Source organism: Podarcis muralis, chromosome 13 (assembly GCF_964188315.1).
Source record: "Podarcis muralis chromosome 13, rPodMur119.hap1.1, whole genome shotgun sequence".
NCBI classification, from domain to species: domain Eukaryota; kingdom Metazoa; phylum Chordata; class Lepidosauria; order Squamata; family Lacertidae; genus Podarcis; species Podarcis muralis.
The window spans coordinates 25,962,333-25,989,008 of record NC_135667.1 but is presented as its reverse complement, the minus strand read 5'-3'; the positions used below and the strand labels follow the sequence as shown (position 1 = coordinate 25,989,008).

Here is a 26,676-nt window from a genome sequence, read left to right as displayed (position 1 = left end):
ACGTCCCTTGCTTGTTTATGTCCTTTTTCTATTAATTCATGTAACTGCACTCTTATTTCAAGCAACTTCTCAAAATTTGAATTAACCCTCTGTTTGACTTTCCCCTCTTCATATATGTTTTAATATCAGGCAGTCAGCAGGGGTTTCCATGGATGTTTATTGTACTGATACATATTGAACTTTTCATTTTCTATGTTTTCCCTTTTGGTCTTTTTTGTTAGACAACTGGCTAGTCATTCGCAAGGCATTATCTTTGTTTTAGTTTGTACTAAGACTCAAAACCACCATTAGACACTGTATTCATCCTGATGACGATTTAATCCAATGGTGTGACTCAACTGACTATAAGACATCCATCAACGGAATGGGAAGCAATGATATTTTTTTGTGATTCTCCCCTCTCCCTGCAGCCCACACACCAATAAATATGTTCCGGAACATCAGGTAGATATAGTAACACAAGAGGCTGCAGGAGAGCAGAAACTCATTGAAAAATTTTTCACTCCCCATTCCAGTGATGGAAGTTTTCCAATCAGCTGTATGACATTGCTGGATTAATCATCATTATCACCATCTCATTACTTACCTTTATTCATGTCTTTAGGACTTAAAAACTCCTAATAGTTTCTGGATTGTGGAGCTTTGTTGATTATTGTAATTGCTTAATCATGAATCAATACTGGTTATGAGAATTCCTTCCACCTCGTTTGTTCTGAGGTACTTAAGCTTCACTGAAATGTCAGTAAGATGCAATCCAGTGGTTCCTAACTGATTTTGGGCCACTGCCTTATTAGTTCCATAAACTCATCCCCAGTACACCATACCCTACGAAAATCATCATTCAGAACTGTGGTTTCCATGATCCATTAAAGAAGATGATAATATAATAAAATCAAAGCAGTAACAATTAATTTCACATTTATTCAAAATCTAATTAAGACTTCTCTTTAAGTCACTTTTCTTGCTTTTTTTTTTAAAAAAAATCAAATTAAAACTATTTAGTTTAATTAATTCAACAACATTATTCAACTTGATCCAGTGATGCCACCTTTTCAAAGTTTGATAGTCATTTACGCCTCCAGCATCCACCTGTCACCCCTTGGCTTTTAGTGGTAATATAGGGAATCCCCCACAACGGGCAGTACTACTACCTACTTTAGGAACCACTGTTGTGTAATCTCTCTCTCTCCCTCTCTTCCTTTGTATTCCCATTCAGGTTTCTGCTACTATAATTTTACAAAGCAGCTATATTTCTGATGCAAAGTAGCAGTAGAATGCTCCTATGCCTTTGGCATCCACACTGTAAGGATTGCATACTCAAGCTCTCATTTCTGAAGTTTGCAAATACAAATACAAGGATATTTGAAGACATTTTCCCCTGACTTTCCACCTTGTCATAACTAAGCTATGGGAAACCATACTGAGGTCACTGAATTTATATTGGTGAGCTTTAAGGGTCTGCCACAAATGCAAATAGTTTTCTTATTGCTTTTTTTGCTGATGTACACCATCACTCTGGTGGGAAATGCTGGTATGATCTTAATCACCAGTTCCGATTCCAAACTCCATACTCCTATGTACTACTTTCTAAAGAACCTGTCCTTCTTGGATATTTGCTACTCTTCAGTCATCACTCCCAAAGCCATGGTGAGCTTTGCAACAGGGGACATGGCCATTTCCTACAATGGATGTGCAACCCAGATGTTCTTCTTCTCTCTCTTTGGAACCACAGAGGCCTTTTTCCTGGCTGTGATGGCATATGACCGATTCATTGCTGTCTGTAGCCCACTTCTCTACCATACCATTATGTCCAAGAAGAGGTGTATGTGCCTTGTGTGCATCTCTTACTTCTTTGGTTGTGTCAACTGCTGCACCCAAACTGGGTTTACATTTAGTTTGGCATTTTGTGGCCCAACTCATGTAAACCACTTCTTTTGTGATGTCCCAGCGGTCATGAAGGCCTCCTGTTCAGACACATTTGTGAATGAAATGGTGCTCCTTGTAGTCTGTGGTCTCATCATTGTGACCACAGCCATAATTGTCCTAGTATCTTACATTTACATTGTTACTACCATCTTGCACATACCGTCTGGCAAAGGGAGACACAAAGCTTTCTCAACTTGCACTTCCCATTTGATGGCAGTAAGCTTATTCTTTGGGACAGTTTTCTTTATGTATGCCCAACCTGGGGCCATGTCCTCTCCCAATCAAGGGAAAGTGGTGTCAGTTTTCTACACAGTTGTCATTCCAATGTTAAATCCGATCATCTATAGCCTAAGGAACAAGGAGGTCAAACAGGCTCTGATCAGGCAACTCAAAAGAAAAGGCTTTGTCTGTTGATACAGAGTTTTTAGCTGTGTGTCTACTCAATAAGTAACTTTGACTGAGCACAATGGGACTTATTCCAATGTAAGAATGTATAGGACCCCTAGTTTGGCCCGCTATATTATAAGACTACCAATCTGAAGAAAAATTTGGATTTTTCCTGCTTGACAAGAAGAGCTCCAATTACATGCAAAGCACATGACACAAGAAAGCAGTTCAAATGAATCCATGCCAACTATATCAAGGAATCTGAAGAAGTGTGCATGCACACGAAAGCTCATACCAAGAACTAACTTAGTTGGTCTTTAAGGTGCTACTGGAAGGAATATTTTTTTGTTTTGACTATGGCAGACCAACACGGCTACCTATCTGTAACTATATCAAGGAAACCAATCCAATGCAACACTCAAGAAAGTTTGCCAACCTAGACACACAGTGAAGTCAATATATGCATATAACTAAAGAAGCAGCTTTCTAAAAACCATTTTCCTTTGCCTTCCCCATCCCTTTTATTGCAAACACACTCACACAAAAAATATAAATAAATAAATAAATAAATAAATAAATAAATAAATAAATAAATGCTGTTGTGGCCTGCTTCTATTCATAGGCTGCTGCTTGGCACCAACAGAAGAATGCCTCTCAGAGGGCAATGTGCCCATTTGCTCGAAAAATGTTAGTCACAACTACTTTGGGAGGGAGGGAAGTAAACTAATACGGCCTTACTTCTGAGTAGAATTCCTCAGATTGCCCTGTAATTCAACAATTTAATTGTGTCTTAAAAATCTGGGACAAGCGAAAGATCTAAGGTCAATGCATTTATTGGATATGCCTAAAACAGTATCCTTTGAGGCTTAGTCTTTCATCTGGCACCTAACTTATATATATACATACATACATACAAATATGTGTGTGTGTGTGTGTGTGTGTGTGTGTGTGTGTAACAGAATGTTACATCTGAAGTCAATAATATCTGAATAGGGATACTAAAAATTATTTTGTTCAAACATGATGCATTAAACATATATAATATGTTTATTATATTCAATGTGTATATATATATATATATATATGTATACATATACCTGTATATGTGTGTGTGTATATATATATATACACGAAAGCAAATATATGTATACATATACATACATATATGTAGGTATATACATATATCTACAACATATACCATGTACATTTAATTGCTCTCAAGCAGTTAACTTTATGACACTGTGGGGAATAAATTAACCCTCAGGTCTGTAAGACTTCATTTATTATAAATTCTTTCAAATTCTACTGTTGAGGCTTTCTTGCCGAACAACTTGATGGGGTTGGACTTTCTGCCTACCCCATTACCTCTTGGGTAAGTTTTATAATTTCACATTTTGACAACTCTGCTAAAGCAGGTGGGGTGCTGACTTATTTAACGAGTTTGATGCAGAGATTTGGCTTTTCTGAAATCTGCTGTTGTTTTTTCCAGTTCAGACTGTAAACCTAACCCCATTTATCTGGGTGCAAGCTTCACTGAATTCAAGAAGTCTTTTATTTTATTGCAAAAAATGTAGCCTTCCCCCCCCCCTAATCTTTACATCAGTTTTAGCACCATGGCCACGGCTTTATAAAGATTCCCTATTTTCTTCCACCCTTTCAATGCTAATCGTTCCAAGCATTATGCTATTATTTGTGTTGTAGAGATAGAGCATGTTCTGGGTTCAAAGAAATGACTAAGTGGTATGTTGGCAGTACCGTGCATTTTATTCTGGTTATGCCTAATGGCCAACAGAGCAATCCTATGCATGTCTTCTCAGAAGTAAGCCCCATAAGGTCCAACCCAAATTAATTTCAGGTGCCTGTGTATAGGATTGCTGCCTATAGGAATAAAACTGTAGCAACCCAAATAATTTAACATAGAAATAAATTAAACATGGTGCTGGCTCAGTATTTGGGTAGAAGAGCCTGGGTGAAATAATTTGCTTTAAGAAAGTGGAGGCAGATGGGGAAGGGAATGTTTAGTATGAGTTACTGCACTGAAGCGGAATTTGTGTGTGTAGTTAGCCACTGAGTTGAAAGAGAAGATGTAAGGATCAAGAAAGACATTTTTGGGAGCTGGAGCCTTATCTCCCCCCCCCTTCATATGTTAAGGCGAGACAAGTGAATTTAAGACCTAGCCAAACTGGTGTCTTCCATATGTTGTGTGACACTCCCTTCCCAAACTCCCAACAGTTCCAGCCAACAACATCTAGAGAGCACGATGATAAACTCTAAAGAGAAAAGAAACCCCCCCTTTCTTTCTCTCTTTTTCTTTCCCTAAGTGATGGAGATATATCAATATTGATGTAAAAGGAAGGCATAAAAATTAAATTGTCAAAAAGAGAAAAATAAATGTAGACAGCACAAAGGAAAATATAATTCAACCACACCAGAATGATTCTATGAACTTATTACTAACAGTGGCTGGCCAAATGTTTCTGAGGAGCCAACTAACAAGGGATGTTTGCTGTGTATCATTAAAATGTTTTAATTTATTTCAGGAACCTATCATGGACAACTGCAGCACAGCCTCTGAGTTCATCCTGGTGGGGTTCAGAGATCTCCCAGAGCTGCAAGTAACATTTTTCATCACTTTTCTGGTGCTGTACATCACCACAGTGATGGGGAATGGTGGTATGATTGCTGTCATAAGTGCTGACTCTCAGCTGCACACCCCTATGTACTACTTTCTGAAAAACTTGTCTTTCCTAGACCTCTGCTATTCCTCCGCAATTGCTCCTAAAGCTCTAGTGAATTTTTTCGAGGAGAAGAACATCATCTCTTATGAGGGCTGTGTGGCCCAGTTGATGCTCTTCACCATCTTTGTTACTACAGAAGGGTTTCTTTTAGCAGTCATGGCATACGATCGCTTCGTGGCCATTTGCTACCCACTCCTCTATCCAACTAAGATGTCCAAGAAGTCTTGCCATCGTCTGGTGGCCACTTCCTATGCTTGCGGTTGTACAAACGGAGTGATTCAAACAAGTGTCTCTTTCCATTTGAGATTCTGCAACCTCAGCAAAATCAACCACTTCTTCTGTGATGTCCCTGCTGTCATGAACGCTGCCACGACATACACATATCTCAATGAAGCTGTGATGTTCTCCCTTTGCAACGTTATCATTGCCATCACCACAGTGGTGATATTCACCTCCTACACTTACATTCTCTCCACCATTCTCAAGATTCAATCTGTAGAGGGCAGGAGAAAAGCATTTTCTACCTGTGCCTCTCACATAACAGCAGTGACCATCTTTTATGGGACAGTCTTCTTTATTTATGCTCAGCCTGCAGCCATGTCCTCCCCAGCTCAAAGCAAAATTGTCTCTGTGTTTTACACTCTTGTCATTCCAATGCTAAATCCCCTCATCTACAGCCTTAGGAACAAAGATGTCAAAGCAGCTCTAAAAAGGACTCTGGGGAAAAAGAGGCTCTTTTCAATGAACAGATAAAATCTGACAAAACCTTATGGGGGTGTTAAATCCCATAAGCCAAGCCAAACCAGAAGAAAATCTATATTTGTAATCAGAACTCTCAATATTCTCTTTTACCCAGGGAAAAATCCTACGGCAAGAACCACTGGGATAACCAACATGGAATCTCTGGCTTAGCTAGCTAACTGGTGCCTTAGCTAGTACTGAACTGTTCTGAACATACACCAACATAAGTTGCTCATTCTAGCTGGTTGAGTGGAAGCTGACTGAACTCAAGTCTGGTGTAAGCAGTGGCAGTGCTGGGTTATTTTGCACCCTAGGCAAGACACCTCCCAGCCCCAAAATTGCTAACTTCTATTTTTAAAAACAGATATTTTATAGAAAAAAGAAATAAAAAAAGAAATGAATAAATTGTCCAGTAGCACCTTAGAGACCAGCTAAGTTTGTCCTTGGTATAAGCTTTCGTGTGCATGTACACTTCTTCAGATACACTGAAACAGAAGTCGCCAGACCCTTATATATAATGGAAGGGTGGGGTGGGGTTTTTTTCTCAGGAGGGTAGTAGGAGATGGGTGATTGACTCACTACCCTCCTGAGAAAAACCCCACCCCACCCTCCCACTATATATAAGGGTCTGGCGACTTCTGTTTCAGTGCATCTGAAGAAGTGTGCATGCACACGAAAGCTTATACCAAGAACAAACTTAGTTCATCTCTAAGGTTCTACTGGACATGTGTGTGTGTGTGTGTGTGTGTGTGTGTGTGTGTGTGTACTGCGTCAGACCAACACTGCTACCTACCTGAATCTAGGAAAAAGAATAATACATCAATTTTTTTATTATCTTTCTCAAATACAAAATAAAATCTTTTAGCAAACAAAATATTTTGAATAATCTTGTGAAGTGTGATGTTAAAATTTATGTCGCTTAAAAGTTTCAGTTTCAGACAAATCTCCATTTGCATACCTTTTCCTTTGCAAATTTGGTCACCAATTTATTCAGGTCAAGTGCTCATGATAGAAGAAATAGGAGCTAAATATTCTGCAAACTTCAAAAAATCCTGATTGCTAGCACAGTACAACTTTTCAGTTGTACCACGAAATGCCAAGTTTTGCATGCCAAGGACTCTGACCAAAGCAACCCAGCATTCCAAGATTTGTCGCCAATACTGTTCATCTTGCCAAATTTTCTACTGGTTTCATCAATTGCTTTTCCTTTAGATAAGCACAATTCAAGTTGTCTCCACGTTTGCTAGTTTTCTAAATGGTCAGTGTTGCTCTCTTGTGAAGTCAGAATTGCTCCAAAGTTCTTGTCTTTGGAGCCTATTTCTTGTAGGGTTAATGCATCATGTTTTTTTTTTTTACTGTTCACTAGTGCCCCAGTATACACCCTCAAAGTTTATTGAATGCTTACCTAGAGCAGAGCTTTTAGTGTGGTGGCACCCACACACTGGAATGCACTCTCTGCTTGAAATTAGGGCGGTACAAACAATTTGCTCTTTCAACAAACTCCCTAAGACATTTTTAATCAACTAGGGTTTTTCTTTTCACAGTTGCATTGTTGGATATTTTTTGTGTCTGTTTTACAGATGGATTGAATATATTCTTATTGATTTCATTTTGTATTTTGTTTTTCTTTCCTTTTTGTGAACTACCACAATAGTGTTGAATGGTGGTAGTTTATGAATTATTTTAACTAACTGACTAATCATTAGATGTTGGACAGTTGGGTTTTCTCTGATTCTCTGATTCAGGTTGCATATTTAGTGTAAGAATTGTCAAGTTTAATCTAAAGTGAAATTCAGTTCAAATTTAGAGGTTTTTGCTTAGGCAAAGCAGTCAAGGAATTGGAGGGATGCTGGAATAAAAACACAATTGGGTTAAACTGGTGATATTTCTTTGGTTGCTGCTGACGATGATTTCCTACAACCATAACCTAAAATTCTTTGCCTAAAACTTCCAAGTCTTGGTCATAGCTCAGTGGTAGTGCACTTGTTTTGTACTCATAAAGTTCCAGGTTGAATCCCTGGTATTTCCAGGTAGGGCCAAAATCCCGAAGAGCTGCTGCCTGACAGTGTAAATAATACTGAACCAGATGGACCAATAAAGGCCTGACTTGGTAAAAACACAGCTTCATATATTCCCATGCAATTCTCTTAAATGTTGTTGAACACTTAAAGTAGAACACTTTCACTTCAAGTGCTATAAAGTGGCATACATTTTATTCTATGCCCACAACAACAACAACAAAACAGCCAGGACAGCAACACTGTGAGGTAGTAGCCTCATAATGCTTCCAGAATGCCTTTATTTTCAGGCAGGTTTCAATTCCATACCAACACATTCAGATTACACAATTACTATTGACTTGAACAACAACCCACTTCCATACAAGACCAGCATTTATGATAAGGAAAGTGATGCAAAATGCACAGGAAAGTGTCGGACCGCACCTGGTGTAACATGATCTAACTTGCCACCCACCCCCTGCCACAAATCAGAATGAAGGCTTAATAAATAGTCAACATCTAAGTTCCCTGCAAACAAATAAGGATGAATGCTTAAAAAATGGGTCGTCTAGAACCGCCTGAGATATTGTTACTGACTGAAGGTCACTGACAAAGTTTCATTATGGAGCAAGAATTCTAACCCTGATTTCCCTGGTACTTTGTCACATCAAATGCTATGCTAGACTATGTCCCATTGTCTAGAATTATATTATTATTCAGTTATCAAAATCCTGTAAGTTCAGGATCAGATATAAGACACAAGGTCCAGATGAGGAGGATGGAGAGCCTGGGACCAGCAAAATTGTCCTACTTTGCCTTGTAAAGCATGAAAGCCTAATTGTATTGCCAGGGGTCCCTGACACCTCTGTCTAAAAGGCACCCAGGTGAAAGGGCTGGAAAAAAATTCTCTGTGAATACAGTGACCGAGTAAACCATAGCAAGGTCCATATGCGAATGTGCCCATTCCTCTACTGAGCATGGCCCTAACAGCCTGCATGGGTGGGTGGAAAATTCCTGTGAAGGCAACAAAGAAGGTGGCCTGTACCTGGCCATCCCCCTATGTACACCAGAGGTGGGCTGGGCACAACCCTCATATCCTTGCCCCTGATTGGTCTCATGGGTGATGTCTGCCCACATCTGGAAGGTTTGGCATGGCTGGTAGTGGGCTGCTGCAGGTGGCTACCCACCGCTATCTGGTGGGGTCCCTGGACCAGCCATGGCCATGGTGTGCAGCAAATGCCCACCCCCACCCCGAGCCCCAGGTAAGCAGATATTCTACCAACATTTAATAAGAGCTGCTTTAGATGTCAAGAAACAATACAAGGTTTGATTGATATGGCTTTTGATTGCTAACTCACAGAGCTTTGGGTAAACCGCCATCCTTTCACCCTTCAATATGCACACAAAGCAAAGGGTTAAAGTTCATAAACATGTAAGCACATTGCAGTATTTAACCAAAAGGGGGCCATTTCCAGAAGAACTTTTGCGGCTACTTTTGGATGTGATGTTATTGGATATTTTTACTTGGCATATTGGCAAACTTTATGCTCACTTGTGTGTGTTTTTTACATACTTATTATTTATCAATATTACTACTGCATTTATTCTTTTGTTATGTGAATCACTTTGAGCACAGCTGTATTTGTGGGAAATGTAGTATATCAATAGACTATGCCTACTATAATGGTTAACTTCAAACATTAAAGACTGACAAATTTGAGCTGAACTGTGCTAATACATGTGATTCAGTAGTAGAGTTGATGATTATGTTCCAGCTGCTATAACCCGAGGGAACAAGGAAAAAAAGGAGAGGGTCAGAGGAACTTCAAGGAAACTCCCCAAACATTTTATGACTGACTGATCTTGGGTTGCGGAAGAAACAGTATTACCTCACACATCTAGCATGAGTCTCCATGCTTTATGTCCCATCTTTCCTTCACATGCAGCAGACCAGTAATTGAAAGCCTGCAAAGACACCCAGAGAGACTTTTCTTCTCTTCAGCTTTGGAACAACCACAGAAAGACTCGCATTGTTTGCCTTTACAAATATACGTATATATATTTGGGGGTGGAAACTAACAATTTATCCTGTGGATGTACTGCTATGTAAGTAAACTTTGTCAATAACGATGCCAAATCTTTGCAATGCAGAACAATCAAATGACTCCTTTTTTATATATCAGCTAACACTTTACACGATGAATCTATGTGAATTGTTCTTAAAAAAGAGAGAGATGTGCATGAAAGTGGATAATTGATGTATAACGTTTGTTTTAGAATTTTAGAAATCTGAGCAAATGGGATTTTGGTAATGCAAGGCCACTGTTGTGAAATGTCTTCCCACCTACCCATGCCTTTGAATCTCATTTTCATGGGGAGAATTATCTTAAGAACATTTTTCCAACTTCAGAGAAATGAGGCAAAAATTGCACAAATTGTCTCAAGTATGTACAGAAAGCAGCATTTTAGTTAGCCATATGTTGCGACAAGTTGAGAGGTTCTTTCAGATTTTTCCTTCCCTCTTTTTTGTTTGTTTGTGTGTGTGTACACTTGTACACGCGCTTGCACATGTGTTCCAGGGAGGTCCTATCTAGCTAGTTCAGTATCTGGCTATCCCAGCAGTTATACAGCCAGGCAGAGGTCGCAGTTGCTGGCTTTCTGCCTAACTGGCTTGCTCGAATTACACTCTGTACAGAGCATTTTTCACTCTGCATACTTCCACCTGTACTGTGGACGAGGAACAAGGTAATAGGAAGGATCTGCTTTTCCATTATTTGTTATAATGTTTTTAAGCAGATCAGAGTTGCCTCCTCCCCTGGAAAAAGTGTAAGCATTTGTGCCCCCTCTTTCGCCCCCCCCCCCTGAATAAATCAAAGGCAGAGAAATCTGTCACCCATGTCATCCACTCATTGTAATTAAATGGATGAACCCAATTCATAAAACTGAATAAGAGCACCACTGGGTATATTTATCATTGCTTATCTAAAGCTAACATTACTTAGAAACATAGGTCTATGTGGCACATTGTACACCATTTTGATGGTCTCAAATAAGTAAGTAAGTAAGTAAGTAAGTAAGTAAGTAAGTCCTCCTAGTGAAATGTTGTCAGTACTGACTAGCAGCTCTCTAAGATTTGAAGCAGGAATCATTTATGAGTCCTGCACCAGAGACTGAATCTGGGAACTTTTGCATACAGAGCATGTGTTCTATAACTGTGCTATGGCTTCTTCCAAGTTACACCCCTATGATGAGCTGTAGGTCTTAAAAAGGGAAGGTTATGTTGCTGTACCTTGTCTCTTACAATCCCATTCTTCTAAAATGATTTACCAGTGCCACTAAGCTTTTTCACTCTCTAGCTCTCTCCACATAAATCCTTTGGTCCCTAGGTCCTGCGTGGTGTTTCTCTAGCGAATAACACCTTTCACACACATCAGAAAATCTGGGTTATTTCTGAACATGCTGTCAAGCATTTTCTTCCCTCAGAAGTTAAAATGTTCAAGACTATCACCATACCTTCAGAGAAACCAATGGCTTCTTTCATGCTCATAATCCTTATTGCATTATAATATGTGTTGGGATCTCTGCAGATGCAGAACTGTGCCATTGTTTTCTGACTCAGTCTGGTAAATCTTTATAGACAATGGGATTTTAGCAGATTAAGAAATATGATATGACAAGATGCTGATTTATCTATTAATTTTGAATGTGATTTGGTGCTGAATAATATGTATCTATAAAATTGTGAAATCTGAACTTTGAATATTATTACAGCTCTAAACAGCAACAACGTATTATTGAGGATGAAATGGGAGAACAGGACACATACATTTATCCTAGTAGGTTTTCCTGGAAACCCTGAATTGCAGATGTCACTATTTACGCTTTTCCTAATTATCTACACACTGACAATAATGGAGAATGTGGTGATCATTGCCTTAATCTGGATGAACATCAATCTTCATAAACCTATGTATCTCTTCCTGAGTAATCTTTCTTTCCTGGAGATCTGGTATGTCTCAGTCACGGTTCCCAAAATGCTTGCTGGCTTTGTGGCAGAGAAAAGAGAAATCTCTTTCATAGGTTGCATGGCTCAGCTGTACTTCTTCCTGGCTTTGGCATGTACTGAGTGTGTCCTCTTAGCTGTTATGGCCTATGACCGTTATGTTGCCATCTGCAACCCATTGCGCTATCCAGCCATTATGAGTCAAGACCTCTGTGTTCGTCTAGCAGCCGGATCCTGGTTGAGTGGCTTTTTTATTGCCATGGGGAAGGTCTTCTTCATCTCACGGCTGAGCTACTGCGGACCCAACACCATCAACCACTACTTCTGTGATGTTTCTCCACTTCTCAACCTGGCCTGTACTGATATGTCATTGGCTGAACTCATTGACTTCCTATTGGCCTTACTCATTCTCCTGGGCCCCCTTTCTGTGACAATTGCCTCTTACTTCTACATCATCTCCACCGTACTTCGCATCCCTTCAGCCAAAGGGAAGCAAAAGGCCTTCTCCACTTGTGCCTCACATCTTCTGGTAGTCACCATTTTCTATGCTGCCTCCCTTTTCATCTATGCACGCCCAAAAGCACTCACTTCCTTTAACTCAAACAAGCTGGTGTCCGTTGTCTACACAGTCCTCACACCGCTTTTCAATCCAGTCATCTACTGCTTGAGAAATCAGGAATTCAAGGATGCCCTCAGCAAAACAGTTCATGGACCTTCTCGACGTTAAGCATAAGGCAAAGAACTAAGTAGGTAGATGTTTCAACATTGAGACAGTTCCAAATACTTATACAGTGGTACCTCTGATTGCGGACAGAATCCGTTACAGAGGTTCGGCCATATCCTGAAGTTTCCACAACTGGAGGCACCGCTTCTGTGCAGACACGCGGTGCGTAGAGCACGTCTGTGCATGCACGAGCGGCAAAACCCGGAAATACGCTTCCGGATTTGCCGCTTTCACTACCCAAAGGTTACGTTACCCGAGGGTAACGTAAGCCAAGGGTCTACTGCATTTTCTAAATACTAATAATTAGTATTTTTTTTTATTTATATCACCCTTAATCTGTAGATCTCATGGCAGTTCAAAACATAAGATTACAATATAAAAACCAAAAAATACACAGTAAAAATAAGAACAATAACAAACCAATATTTCTCCATTCCACAACACATTTTAAAGGGCATCAGATGTTAATCAGCCAAAAGCTTTGTTGAAGTGGATTGTTCTTAAATAAGCTAGGACTATATGGTTTCTTTCCCCCTGAATGTTGGGAGTGACACTAACCTTGCCCAGCAGTCCCTGGAATCTTACATCTAAATATCTAGTAAGCATTAACATGGTGGGGGGGGGGGGAGAGAGTTAAACAAATGCTTTTGGTATCATATGAAAAAAAAAGTTGTCCAAAACTGATGTGATAAATTCTTGATGCTGCAATATATGAATTTTATTTGAGATGAACATTACAAATTGCTGAGAACCAATGTAAATTATTATTATTATTATTATTATTATTATTATTATTATTATTATTATTATTATTATTTCCATATAGTTCCAAGCTAGGATATGCAGAAATCGGCAACAACACTAGGAAAGTTTTTGGATATGCAGCTGTATTTCAAACCAAGTGTTTTGAGGTCTAATATCTTAAGCTGCATGCTTAAGACATTTCCCAGTATCTGTTATCCTGCCGCCCATTATATATGTTTGCATCACTCTCTTCCTCCTACATTTTGTTTTTCCATAAGTATGTTTTAGTGATGGGAAGCACCTTATCCTGCTCTAGGCTGGATTCATGCCTGTACTTTATAATTAAAGCTATTTTCTTAAAGGATTGGCTGCGGAGGTCGATTCTTCGCTTGTTCAAGCATCAAGCTCGTATACATGGTTCTTCCCCCTCTGTATTTTACTTTCACAACAATCATATGTGGTAAGTTTGTCTGAGAGCCTGATTCAGTGAGCTTCATAACTAAGTAGGGATTTGAACCCTTTTCTTCCAGGTCCTAGTCCAACACTCTAACCACCACACCACATATCATCAGGAGTTTTATATGTCAGTCGTAAATCCCTGCTATGCTGAACTCTGCCTGGCCATTCTCCTCCTCCTTCAATTATCTGCCCCTGATATTGGCTAAATCAGATCCATAGGTCTGGGAGGACTAAAAGACTCTCCCAGGCCTCCTTCATCCCTGCTTTCATGAATGATAGCATCCTAGGAGCAAGGGGCATTGTCAGTGCATTTTCTAGAAGAATGACCGCTCCCCGCATAAAATGGGGGGTGCCCTTTGCGTGGACACTCGCAGCCCCTGGATCTGGAGCGGCTCCATCAACACAGGCTTGGCTTCGCCTTCCCCAGGTGGGATACCTGGAGGTCTCCACCTACCTCAGTCAGTTGTCCAATCCCGCCTGGGGGAAGCGTTGCCAAGGAGACCAGGCCAGGTAGAGGAGGGACTACCTGCCCACACAATAGAGGGAGGATCTTACCTGGGAATCCTCACTTGGCTCCAGAGCTTTTCCTACCCTACCCACCCTCAATTAAGTCTTATTTTGCAGGTTAACTTTTCTTCACAGGTATGCGGGTGCTGCCACGTCAAGGTCGCTTTTAAAGGGCCGGAAAGGAATTTCCCTGCATTGGCAGGTTTCGCATTTCCTGTAGCAAAACGTCACAACTTTGCCAGTATCAGGCCTTGGGCAGAATCCTTTTGCCCATCTTCCTCTTGCAGCGGCGATACCAAGGTTCCCTGTTAAAGGGGTTTCTGAAGGGAGGCTTTGACCGTACGCCGAAAGGTCGTCATTGCTCTCCCCTGCGGCGGTGGCATAACGGGGGCAGCTATCTCTGCTTGAACATATGTTCTCCAGAGCCAGCCCATCCCCCACACAAACACTGGATAACCCTGATGCTCCCTAGGTCCCCGGCTGGGGACTGGGGAGGGAGAACGCCCAATGCCTGAGCCAAGGTCTACCCACATCTGAAATATAATAAAGTTTTGGCCAATTTAATCCCATAGCACGTTGTCTTGAGTCGCTATTCCACATGACGGGGGGGGGCGCCCGGGATCTGAGGGACTCCGCCTGTCCACACTAAACATTTCCCAGAGTCACTGGGATGCTTTTGTGGCAAGTAGGAGGATGGCTCTCAACTTTCCTTTGGGTGCCCCCATCCATCTGAAGTGAGACAGATGGTGTCAACATAGGAGAAGGCTTTATTATTAGGGTTTAGAGATGAAGGCGTTAGGAAAGGGCTGTGACTCAGTGGTAGAGCATCTGCAGAATCCAGGTTTGATCTCCAGGGCAGCAGATGGTGACAGAGGAGGAGGCTTTTACAACTGTGGCGCCTGCTGAGAGGTTTGGGTTAGTAGTTTGTTCCAAGTTTTGTTTAGGAGTTTGTTCCTAAACAAGCGCAGCAACTCAAGGGAAGGAGAAAGGAAAAGGCTGCCAAATGAACATAATAGAAACCTTCCTATTGCTGTTTTGTGGACAGATCTCTGAAAGACTCAGCAATGGTGTGATTCTCAGCCCAGCCTGACTATATCAGTTTCTGCATTGATCTCCTCTGCCCTTTTGCATTTGAGACCATCATCACTACTCATCGTGAGCAGCAGTGCCCATATATCAGTGAAGAAATAATTTTCTCTTTTTGATTTTATTTTTCTTTTCTATTTTCTTGTAACTTTTTGTCTGAACAAGTTTTTGGGAAGCTAGAAATTCTTTCCATAGTTTCTTCATCTCTCCTGTGTAGGTAAACCTCAAAATTAGTATCTGCAAGTATTTGCAATGTTTTCATTATTTCACATGTGCATTTTTATGATTTGTAAATGGTAATCCAAATTTGTAATTTGGATTAAAGATGCACTTCTCATTTTCTATGCATGACAAACAATATTTGGTTTTGAAGTAATGCACTGTTGTTGTTTTGTTTGCAGTTCTGTTCCAATTATGTATATTTTAAAATAAGGGTTTTGTGTGCTAGTATCATTTAGGACAGCTTTCTGAGATCAGTAGTTTTCACCAACGGAACAGAACTAGGTGTACTTATTAGGTCAAGAGCGAATATATAAAACCATTCACCAAGTGGTAAATTTACTAGGAAAAAAGAAGATGAGATTAATTTTTGGAAGCAGATTGTTTGTTTGCTTAAATGCAGTTGTTTCAAGACTATATTTAGAAGAATTTCAATTTGACTTTGGTGAGGTTAAATCAGTAAATGCAGCTGAATTTATTTTTGGTAGCATTGTCTTTTTTGCTGTTGCTAGACATTATCTTTTTTAATAACTCAGTTTTAAAACGTTCAGAAGGTTGTCTTATTTAGCTGTGAGGTTGTTTGAGATCAGATGTAAGTTCTCCTGAGTTTGGTGTGACTTACTTCAAATTAATTGAGTATAGGATTTCAGCCTGACCACATATTCCTATGCATGTCCCTTTAGAATCAAGTCCTATCTGATTCAATATACAATTATGATAAATCAATATTTTATTGCAGAATGTTTATTAATCAGTTTCCCTTGACTTATTAAAATGGAAGGGTATTATATTTGATATTTTAAAAGGGTGGATGGATGACAAAATATAAATGTGAGATATCTGTTGTTGTTGTTTAGTCGTTTAGTCGTGTCCGACTCTTTGTGACCCCATGGACCAGAGCATGCCAGGCACTCCTGTCTTCCACTGCCTCCTGCAGCTTGGTCACACTCATGTTCGTAGCTTTGAGAACACTGTCCAGCCATCTCATCCTCTGTCATCACCTTCTCCATGTGCCCTCAATCTTTCCCAGCATCAGGGTCTTTTCCAGGGAATCTTCTCTTCTCATGAGGTAGCCAAAGTATTGGAGCCTCAGCTTCAGGATCTGTCCTTCCAGTGATCACTCAGGGCTGATTTCCTTCAGAATGGATAGCTTTGATCTTCTTGCAGCCCATGGGACTCTCAAGAGTCTCCTCCAGCACCACAATTCAAAAGCATCAATTCTTTGGCGATCAGCTTTCTTTATGGTCCAGCTCTCACTTCCATACATCACTGCTGGGAAAAACATAGCTTTAACTATACAGGCCTTTGTTGGCAAGGTGATGTATCTGCTTTTTAAGATGCTGTGAGGTATCTAGTATTGAACTTAACAGCCATATTAAAATATATAAGTGAACCAATTTATAGTTAAGACACTGGAAAGTTTGGAAGCATCCCTAAAATATGCATAGACTTGTTTGTATATGCATTCCAGTTTGACTGCTGATGTAGGAGAGGACATTTGCAATGTAAATAACTAAACAAACTAAGGATGTTAGTGCACAATGCGAGGTTCTGAGAAAGAAGATAACATTTAAAATACTGATTTGTTTGGAATTAAATGAATAAATGCAGCAATACCCACTAACTAAAGTATGGGGAGGGGAACCATCTAACATCGAGCTAACATTATTGTATTTTTACTGCTGGGGAGAGAGACAAATGCTTCAAGATGCCCAAAAACCTTTACCAGCTTACTTGGGTAGTGTGAACATTTACTTGAGGGGGATGAGAGTCACCATTGGCTGCTCTGCTTGAGGCTAGCCCTGCAACAAAGTCTTGACGCACCTTCAAGATTAACAAATGTTTGGTGGCAAATTTATGATGGCAAAAGACAGGGGCACAACTCAGTTGGCATGTATTGAAGGGTAATTGTAATAAGTGGGGTTAAAATGGCCAAAAGGTGCAGTCTGTCACCATTCTGAATAAAGGTTTGCAAAATAAGTCCAGTGACCGTTACCAGCACCAAAGGGAAATCCCGGTACTACTGAAAATGTCTAATGCTCACCATTTGGGGTTGCAATAATGCATTGGCTTCCTGTCCCACTATGGGTGTTCATTTCTTTAACCATCCCAAAGTGAGTATACTGTATATATATATTTCTTTTACAGTTATAAAATTTAACCTACATGCTTATGAACATGGATTTATGAATCAGTTTTGGTAAACAACTTGATAGCAACACTCATTAAAAACTTAAGTCATCAGTTATACATTAAGAGTCACATCCAGACCATCTTATGTATATCTAATCTGAAATAAGTCTACAGTGGTGCCCCGCAAGACGAATGCCTCGCAAGACGAAAAACTCGCTAGACGAAAGGGTTTTCCGTTTTTTGAGTTGTTCCGCAAGACGAATTTCCCTATGGGCTTGCTTCGCAAGACGAAACGTCTTGCGAGTTCTTGCGAATTTGTTTCCTTTTTCTTTAAGCCGCTAAGCCGTTAATAGCCGCTAAGCCACTAAGCCGTTAATAGCCGCTAAGCCACTAAGCCGCTAATAGCCTCTAAGCCGCTAAGCCGCTAATAGCCGTGCTTCGCAAGACAAAAAAACCGCAAGACGAAGAGACTCGCGGAACGGATTAATTTTGTCTTGCGAGTCACCACTTTATGTTTAATGTAGGATGGCCAATTATGTATTGCCAAAAAAAGAGGCTTCCCATTCACAAAAAAGAAGATGAAATATTTGCATAAATTTTTCATATGGTACTTTATATGTATAGACACACATTTAGAAAGAACTACAAGAATTTAAATAGAAATGCAATACATCTCAATGTAGAGGGGAAGAAATCAGGTGATTTCTCCCTTTTTCTGGTTCCTTATCTTTAATCTAGACTGGACAATTCTCAAGCAGAAGACAATGCCCTCTGACAGTCCTTCAAAATCTATTCACTGTAGACAGTGCTGGCCCAGCCATGAGGCAGATGGGGCTACTGCTTTAGGTGGCAGAAGCCCCCCAGGTGGCATGCCTGTAGGTGATCCATCTGCTCCACCGCCTTTTCAAGTGGCAGAGAAGCACCGCCACCATTGGCACCACTTTGGGGCAATATCTCTCTGAAAATTGGCATCGATGGTGGTGCCGCTTCTATGCCAGCAGAGGATGGGGCAGGACACACAACAGCAGCAAAGCAGGTGGGGGCAAGAGAAGGTGGGTGGGGGCAGTAGGGCAAAGTGGAACTTCTCGTTTTCCCCCAAGCAGTGAAACTAGATGCACTGCCCTGGGCTGTAGAGTGGGTCACCTGGCTATGGTAGCTTGATGAGTAAACTTTGCTTCTTATAAGGTGTGTGGGGATTACAGCCGAAGTTAGTTGAACTCAGTTCCCACTGGCATCAGTGGGGCTTTACTTAGTCATGGCTTTCATGTTGATTTCAATGGGATTTAGACTGGATGCAACCCTGTGAAATGTGGTTTCCTGAATAAAGAAATCGTAAAGCTCTCTATGCAACAACAGATATGTATAGAAAGTTGAATTAATTTTAATCTATTTTGGTATTTTAACCTTTGTGTGTTTTAAAGTACAGTTCTTGATTGTATGGTTTTCTCATTTTGCTAATCACTTTCAGGTCCTTTACAATCAATTGGTGAATAATTTTTAGGAAATAAAGATATTAAATTAAATTTGCAGAGTGGAAGGGCACTCACTGTAATTTGCTTTTGAACAAGTCATGTGTATTAATCTTCTTTCTGTGTCTTTCTGCCTTTCATCTATGATACCAGCAAGCATTTGAGATGCAACTGGCAAACTGGACACAAGTGAATGAATTCATCCTGGTTGGTTTTCCTGGAGATCTGAGGCTGCAGCTCTTGTTATTCACCACTTTTCTGGTTGCTTACACACTGACAATAATGGAGAATGTGGTGATCATTGCCTTAATCTGGATGAACATCAATCTTCATAAGCCTATGTATCTCTTCCTGAGTAATCTTTCTTTCCTGGAGATCTGGTATGTCTCCGTCACGGTCCCCAAAATGCTTGCTGGCTTTGTGGCAGAGAAAAGAGAAATCTCTTTCATAGGTTGCATGGCCCAGCTGTACTTCTTCCTGGCTTTGGCATGCACTGAGTGTGTCCTTCTAACTGTTATGGCTTATGATCGCTATGTTGCCATCTGCAACCCATTGCGCTATCCAGCTATTATGAGTCAAAACTTATGCATTCGTCTAGCAGCTGGTTCCTGGTTGAGTGGCATTTTCATCGCCATGGGGAAGATCATCTTCATCTCACGCTTGAGCTACTGTGGACCCAACGTTATCAACCACTTCTTCTGTGATGTTTCCCCACTTCTCAACTTGGCCTGCACTGATATGTCATTGGCTGAGCTCATTGATTTCCTTCTTGCCTTACTCATTCTCATTGGCCCACTCTCTGTAACAATCACCTCTTACATCTGCATCATCTCCACAATTCTCCACATACCTTCAGCCAAAGGGAAGCACAAAGCCTTTTCCACCTGTGCTTCACACCTTCTGGTAGTCACAATTTTCTATTCTACCACTATTTTCATCTATGCCCGGCCAAGAGCCCTCACCTCTTTTTATGCCAACAAGCTGGTGTCTGTTGTCTACACCGTCCTCACACCACTTCTCAATCCAGTCATCTACTGCCTGAGGAATCAGGAATTCAAAGATGCCTTCAGAAAATCAGTGCATGGACCTTCATCAATGAGAATGGGCTAATATCTACATCTGAAGTGCATCTGAAGGGCATACGTTTACTTGCACCACGCTTCAAATGAGGACTTCAGACAGGGTTATATTTATTAAAATATAACAAGGAAGACATGCCCCAAACCAAACAGCAGTGTGGGCAAGGAAAACATGTGCTGGAAGGCAGAAAGTCATGTGCCTTTGGCACTTAACATCTGTGCTCAGAAAACTGCACTGGTTGACAGTCTGCTACTGGATCAACTTCAGGCTGTTACTATAAGTACATAAACTGCATTGAGTTTTTCTACAATGGAGCAGTGTACGGTATATTTATAATGAAATAAATAGGAAGAATGTCCTTAATACTTTGGGACTAGTTTACCTGCTAGATTGCTTTACCCCATAGATGTACACTTTACCACTTCAAGCTGCAGAACTGCCAAAATTTAAAGTGTCACATATAGTCATTCAGCACTTGTAAGAAATTTATCTTAGGTATGGCAGCAACCAAACAATGAAACTCCCTATCTACTGACATCAGGCAGCCCCTTCCACTGTATTATTTTCCATGGTGGCTAAAAACATTTTTTATTTGGCAAACCTATTCAGACATGTAGACTCTATCAGGTATTTTAATCTGCCTTTAGTTTATGGTTCATTTAAAATATTTTTAAAATATATTTAATACTTGAATACCTTCCCCTAGTGGTTGTCAGTAGTCCAGTGCCTTTGAAAACATTAGCCAGAGCACACAGGGTGACCTTTGTTTACAGCTGCATAATTTAAAGGACTAATGGCATACTTTTCTTTGTTTGTTTTAGAATAAACACTGAAAATTTGTGGACCTGTAGGCTACCAAATGGTGAGGCCAATTTGGATCTCCTTTGCCTACTAATCTGTTCATTCTTCCACATCCTAAAAAGTGCATGGAACAATTTTCCACCTCTATGTTAGGTAAACAAGAATTATGATCTAGGCCATTGGCAGGAGAGAAAGAGAGAGAATATGTAAATAATTAATTGTTATTAAACATATCCCAAAGGTTATCTAATACTCGGAGATATAGATTAGGTCTCCTGTGTGTGTGAAGTGACTCTTGAAATAGCAGCACCAAACAACATAAAGCTGTTTCTCAGGCTGTACAGTTTCCCGTCTTATGTTTTTTGTGGGATAACATGGTGCAGGAAATTTTAGACACAAGGATAGATGAGATAAGAAGGGCAAAGATGTAAGTGGTTGAGTTATGAATTGCCTCTTGAAAACTCATTCCTTTTAATGAAAGGATTCAGTATCATTGTTTCATTTGGCAATAATCTATATTAGTCTGCCATTTTCATAGGATTTCATTCTACCAATTAGCCTGAATAGTATTGATGCCTCCTGGATAACTGGCAGCTTGTGTGAGCCCTGTGGATTACCCTTCATTCAGGTGAATACATATGTTATTGATGAATTTACCATATATTCTTATATCATCTTTTTACAATGTCTGCGTATCTGTCTATCTAATAAATCCTTAGAACTAAACAGATGTAGATATGTAGATTGGTAGATATAGGTGTCTGTGTTTCTATTCATGGAACTTTGAAGTGTCAGGCATAGCCCTATTGGCTTTAGCCCAAACGTAGCAGAGTTTTCCTGCACAGCGAGGAAGCTAGTTGCGGCAGTAATGACAAGTCAGCTAGACTCAGAATAACTATTTACAGGATTTATTAAAAAAGGAGAAAATAAAACCAGCAGAGTTTCTGCATACAAATACAACAAAATAAATCCTCTCTTTCTCTCTCTCTCAAACCCATACACAGCACTTCTACTCCTAACACACCTCACTTCAAACTGAGCTAGCAAACCCTTGATAACAGAGTTGAGTGCTGGTCGTTAACCAATCAGAGTGAGTAGTTTCTAGGTCAAGCAGACCTGGGCTTTCTGCCAAGAGTAAATTGACACCAGCCTGAGTTAATTGTGCGAAGCTAGAATCTGCAAGTTTCCCACGAGAACCAATTAACAGAAACTGAACACCCCCTCACAGATTCTGCTGAACAATTAACATCAAATACACCTATGTAGGAGATCATTTTTCCAGCAAACCTAAACCCTTGCACATTCGCTTGTTCTTTATCTTTGCCAATGGTTTAGTTAACACATCTGCTACATTTTCTTCACTTGATACATATGTACATGTGATTACATTGTCTTGTACACAGCAACGTACATTTTGGTATTTTACAGAGATATGTTTGGAACGTGATTTGAAACCCTCTGTTTTACTTAAGGTTATACAAGCTTGATTATCAATGTAAACTTGTACTGGTTCTCCACAATTTACATTTAAATCTGCTAACAAATGCTTGAAATAAATCACCTCATTGCACAATTCACTCAATGCGGCGTACTCTGATTCCGTTGATGACACACTTACAACGTCTTGCTTGCGTGACCGCCAGCTGATTAAAGCTCCACCGACCATTATGACTAGTCCTGTGACAGATTTTCTATCCGGCAAATTTCCCCAGTCACTATCACAGTAGCAACTCAACATTTCATCCTCTGAAGAATTTAATTGTAACATATAGCCAATTGTCTGTTTGAGATACCTCAGAACTTGTTTTACCCCTTTCCAGGCATTTAGTGTGGGTTTTGAGACCAATCTACTTAATATGCCTACTGCGTAGCTAATATCAGGTCTGGACCACTGTGCTAGATACAATAAACTTCCAATTACAGAATGATATACATCAGGATGTTCAAATTCAGGACTCTCATCTATATGAAGTGTTTTTATGAAACCTGGATCCATAGGCACCACTGCCCCTTTGCAATCCTGCATCCTGTATGTAGTCAGTAGTTGTTTAACTTTGTTCTGCTGACTAATTAGACAGCTGCCATCTTGGGCCCAGCACACTTCCAACCCTAGATATGTCCTAACCGGGCCTAAGTCTTTCACTTTGAACTTACTGGACAATTGTTTGGCAAACCTTTTAGTTTGTTTATCTGTTTTGCAAGCATACAAAACATCATCTACATAAATCAGACAAAACTCTTGATCACTGCCTGTACCACGTACATAAACACAATTGTCAGCTGTACTCTGCTTGAAACCAAATGACACTAAGGCCTCATGGAAACACTTGTTCCAAGATCTTGCAGCCTGTTTGAGACCGTATAGAGCTTTGTTTAATTTTAACACTCTATTGGAACCTGTCTCATAACCAGGCGGTTCAGCTAGATACAGGTCTTCTGATATTGATGCATGTAAATATGCAGTCTGAATGTCAAAATGGTTTAACAGGAGTTTTCTCTTTGCTCCAAGCGTTAAAATCAGCCTTACACTGTCCCCCTTAGCAGTAGGGGAAAAAGTCTCGTCATAATCTTTTCCAGGCCTCTGAGAGTATCCTTGGGCCACTAAACGAGCTTTGTACTTGTACTCTCCTGTCACCAGAGGTTTAAGTTTGTACACCCACCTGCAGCCTACAATCTTTGCCCCCTCAGGCGCTGCCACTGGTGTAAAAACCTTGTGCTCATTCAGAGAGGACATCTCTTCCTCCATTGCCTGTTTCCAGCGCTCTGCCTCCTCTTTTGGTAACTTTAACACCTCCTGAAAACTCTTGGGTTCTGCAATTACACTAAACACATTTGCAGTATCTGGAGAAAAACGCACCGGAGGCACTCCTTTGTTTTGTCTTTTAGATCTTCTGGGAGAAAATTTTTCTTCTGACCCACTTTCCTCCTCAGAACTACGACCTCTCTTTTGTTGCTTAGCAACTGGTCTTTGGCTAACTCCACTTTCTTGAGAGCTCTTATCTGAACTTTCCTCCCCCTCAGACTCTGATTCTCTGTGTCCACTTTCAGAGTCATGAAGCTCCTGGGAAGGTTCAAACCAAACCTCAGTATTGGCATGTAGTCTCTCCCAGCCACTATGTTCACAAAAACTGGCATTCCTGGAGATCACAATGCCATTTGTCCCTTCAGCAAAGCGGAAACCTTTTCCCAGCTCCTGGTAACCCACAAACACTAACTGTTTGGTCTTAGGATCTCCCTTCTTCCTCATTTGTTTCGGAATTAATACCCAGGCTTTTGATCCAAACACATGCAAATGGTCAATTTTGGGTTTTTTCTGAAACAATTTAAAGTACGGGGTTGTACCTATTGTTTGATGAAAGAGCCTGTTTTGGAGATAACACGCGGTGAGCATGCTCTCCCCCCAATAAGACATGGGCAAATCAGCATCATCAAGCATGGCAAACATCATATCTTGTAAAGATCTGTTTTTTCGCTCTGCAACGCCATTCTCCTCTGGGGGAAAAACGTTCGTTTTCCTATGCCCAATGCCACGCTTTTGTAACCAATCTTTAAAGGCATTTGACATAAATTCGCCACCTCTATCCGTCTGAATCCTTTTGAGTTTAATGGACAGAAATCTTTCCACAGATGCCACCCAGCCTTTAAACTTAGTGAACACGTCACCCTTATTCTTCATGGGAAAAACCCAAGAATAACGCGCGGCGTCATCCACAATTGTTAGTGAAAAACGCGATCCACCCCTGCTTACAGCAAATGGACCAATTACGTCCATGTGAACCAGCTGTAGCGGTGCCTCACTAACTCTGTCACTTCTGGGGTAAGAGACTCTGTGGGTTTTAACCTTTTTACAAACATTACAATCAAGGTACTTGTTACAACTCTTTAAATTACCCCCATCAGCCAATTCAGACATTTTTAGTACACTTTTCCAGCAAGCATGCCCCATTTTCCTATGCAATAAGTGCACACAGTTGTCATGTATAGCTTTGTTATTCACTGCAGGCTGAGATTTACTGACTACTGCTGCAACTTGAAAACCTGCTTTAAGCCAAAACAAGCCTCCCTCTGACTTAGCAGTGCCTAAAATCTCACCAGCCTTCTTAATGATGCAACTGTCTCCTTCAAAATACACTTTAAACCCAGCTTTTAGCAAACAATCTACAGACATCAGATTGCTCCTTAATGAAGGCACACAAAGTACATTTTGCAGGCATTCACGAAGACAAGGAACAAAAACTGCACCCCCCGAAATCACTTCGGAAGTACTTCCGTCTGCTAGAGCCACCTGGCTGCGCTGTGCTGAGTTCTTGGAAACAAACAATTCATCTGAATTTACGATGTGGCGAGATGCTCCCGAATCGACCACCCAGACCGCTTGTTTCTCATCAGCAATCTTGACCTCGCCGGTCACCAGCTGAGCCGACTGTTTTCGTTTGAAGAATTTCCTTTTACGCTGCTGCTGCTGCTGATCTCGTCTCTGCTCCTGCACCAGCAACTGAGACTTGACCAACTCCGGACATTGTCGTTTTAGATGCGCTGAAGACCCACATTGGAAACAACGCCTAACAGCAAATGCTGACTCCTCACCGGTACGCTGCTTTTGCTTCACCTCTGGCACGGCATGAGAACTCCTTCCAAACCGCCCGTCTGTAGAAGCCTCTGCAGCCAACGACCTTTCTTGCCTCTTCTGCCATTCTTCAATCAAACGCCCAGTAACGTAACTGACTGATAAATCATGCTCCTGCATGCCTTCTAGAGACAAAACTAAATTATCCCAGCTTTCCGGGAGAGAACTTAAAATAATAGCCACCTTCTCCTGCTGGTCTAACGCACAGTCTCTTTCCTGTAGTGCAGTAAACTTTAACTGTAAACTGTGTAGGTGTTCCTGCATTGTAACCCCAGGCTGTAACATTGCCTTGTACAATGCCTTGCGAATGAACAGCTTGGAAACCGCTGTCTCACGCACATGGAGTTCTTTAAGTGCTTGCCACACACCTCTAGCTGTCTTGATTCCCCTCACATACGGCAACTGGGAATCTTCCAGCCCCAAGACAATTGTGGCCCTTGCTCTTTGGTCTTTATCGAGGTCTTCATCATCAGGCTTCGCAGGAAACTTACTCACCACTTGCCAGAGACGATCCCTCTGCAGCACTGCCTGCATGCGTTCCGACCACAGCAAGTAATTGGAGTCATTCAGACGCTCAAAAGCCATCTGAACTGGTTGTGAGGCCATCTTGAGAGCGATGTCCCTGGAATCCGGAACCAGCTACTCACGACCACCGAGAGAGAGAACAGGAACCACAGCACCCAGCACTCACACGCTGCAGCTGTTGTCCTTGTGTCCACTGCGTCACCAGCTCACCACGGTCAGGAACCAGCCAGGAACAACAACCTCTGGAACTACTGGAACCAACGCCGTTGATGCTGACACCACCGCAACTCAGGCTGGCAGCACAATGCCCATAACCTCATGGAACTTTGAAGTGTCAGGCATAGCCCTATTGGCTTTAGCCCAAACGTAGCAGAGTTTTCCTGCACAGCGAGGAAGCTAGTTGCGGCAGTAATGACAAGTCAGCTAGACTCAGAATAACTATTTACAGGATTTATTAAAAAAGGAGAAAATAAAACCAGCAGAGTTTCTGCATACAAATACAACAAA

General features: G+C 40.9%; 4 protein-coding genes across 4 annotated transcripts; all 4 read left to right on the top strand.

Moving 5' to 3' along the window:
* The first annotated feature begins 1,407 nt into the window (after positions 1 to 1,407).
* LOC114582903 (olfactory receptor OR9H1-like) lies at positions 1,408 to 2,340 on the top strand. The gene has a single exon (XM_028704251.2). The coding sequence runs from the start codon at positions 1,408 to 1,410 to the stop codon at positions 2,338 to 2,340; it is 933 nt and encodes a 310-aa protein (XP_028560084.2).
* Positions 2,341 to 4,862: 2,522 nt separating this feature from the next.
* Positions 4,863 to 5,804, top strand: LOC114582904 (olfactory receptor 9S13-like). The gene has a single exon (XM_077918268.1). The coding sequence runs from the start codon at positions 4,863 to 4,865 to the stop codon at positions 5,802 to 5,804; it is 942 nt and encodes a 313-aa protein (XP_077774394.1).
* Positions 5,805 to 11,569: 5,765 nt separating this feature from the next.
* Positions 11,570 to 12,522, top strand: LOC114581508 (olfactory receptor 226-like). The gene has a single exon (XM_028701697.2). The coding sequence runs from the start codon at positions 11,593 to 11,595 to the stop codon at positions 12,520 to 12,522; it is 930 nt and encodes a 309-aa protein (XP_028557530.1). The 5' UTR covers positions 11,570 to 11,592.
* Positions 12,523 to 19,301: 6,779 nt separating this feature from the next.
* On the top strand, positions 19,302 to 20,246 carry LOC114581505 (olfactory receptor 6A2-like). The gene has a single exon (XM_028701695.2). The coding sequence runs from the start codon at positions 19,302 to 19,304 to the stop codon at positions 20,244 to 20,246; it is 945 nt and encodes a 314-aa protein (XP_028557528.2).
* The last annotated feature ends 6,430 nt before the right edge of the window (positions 20,247 to 26,676 follow it).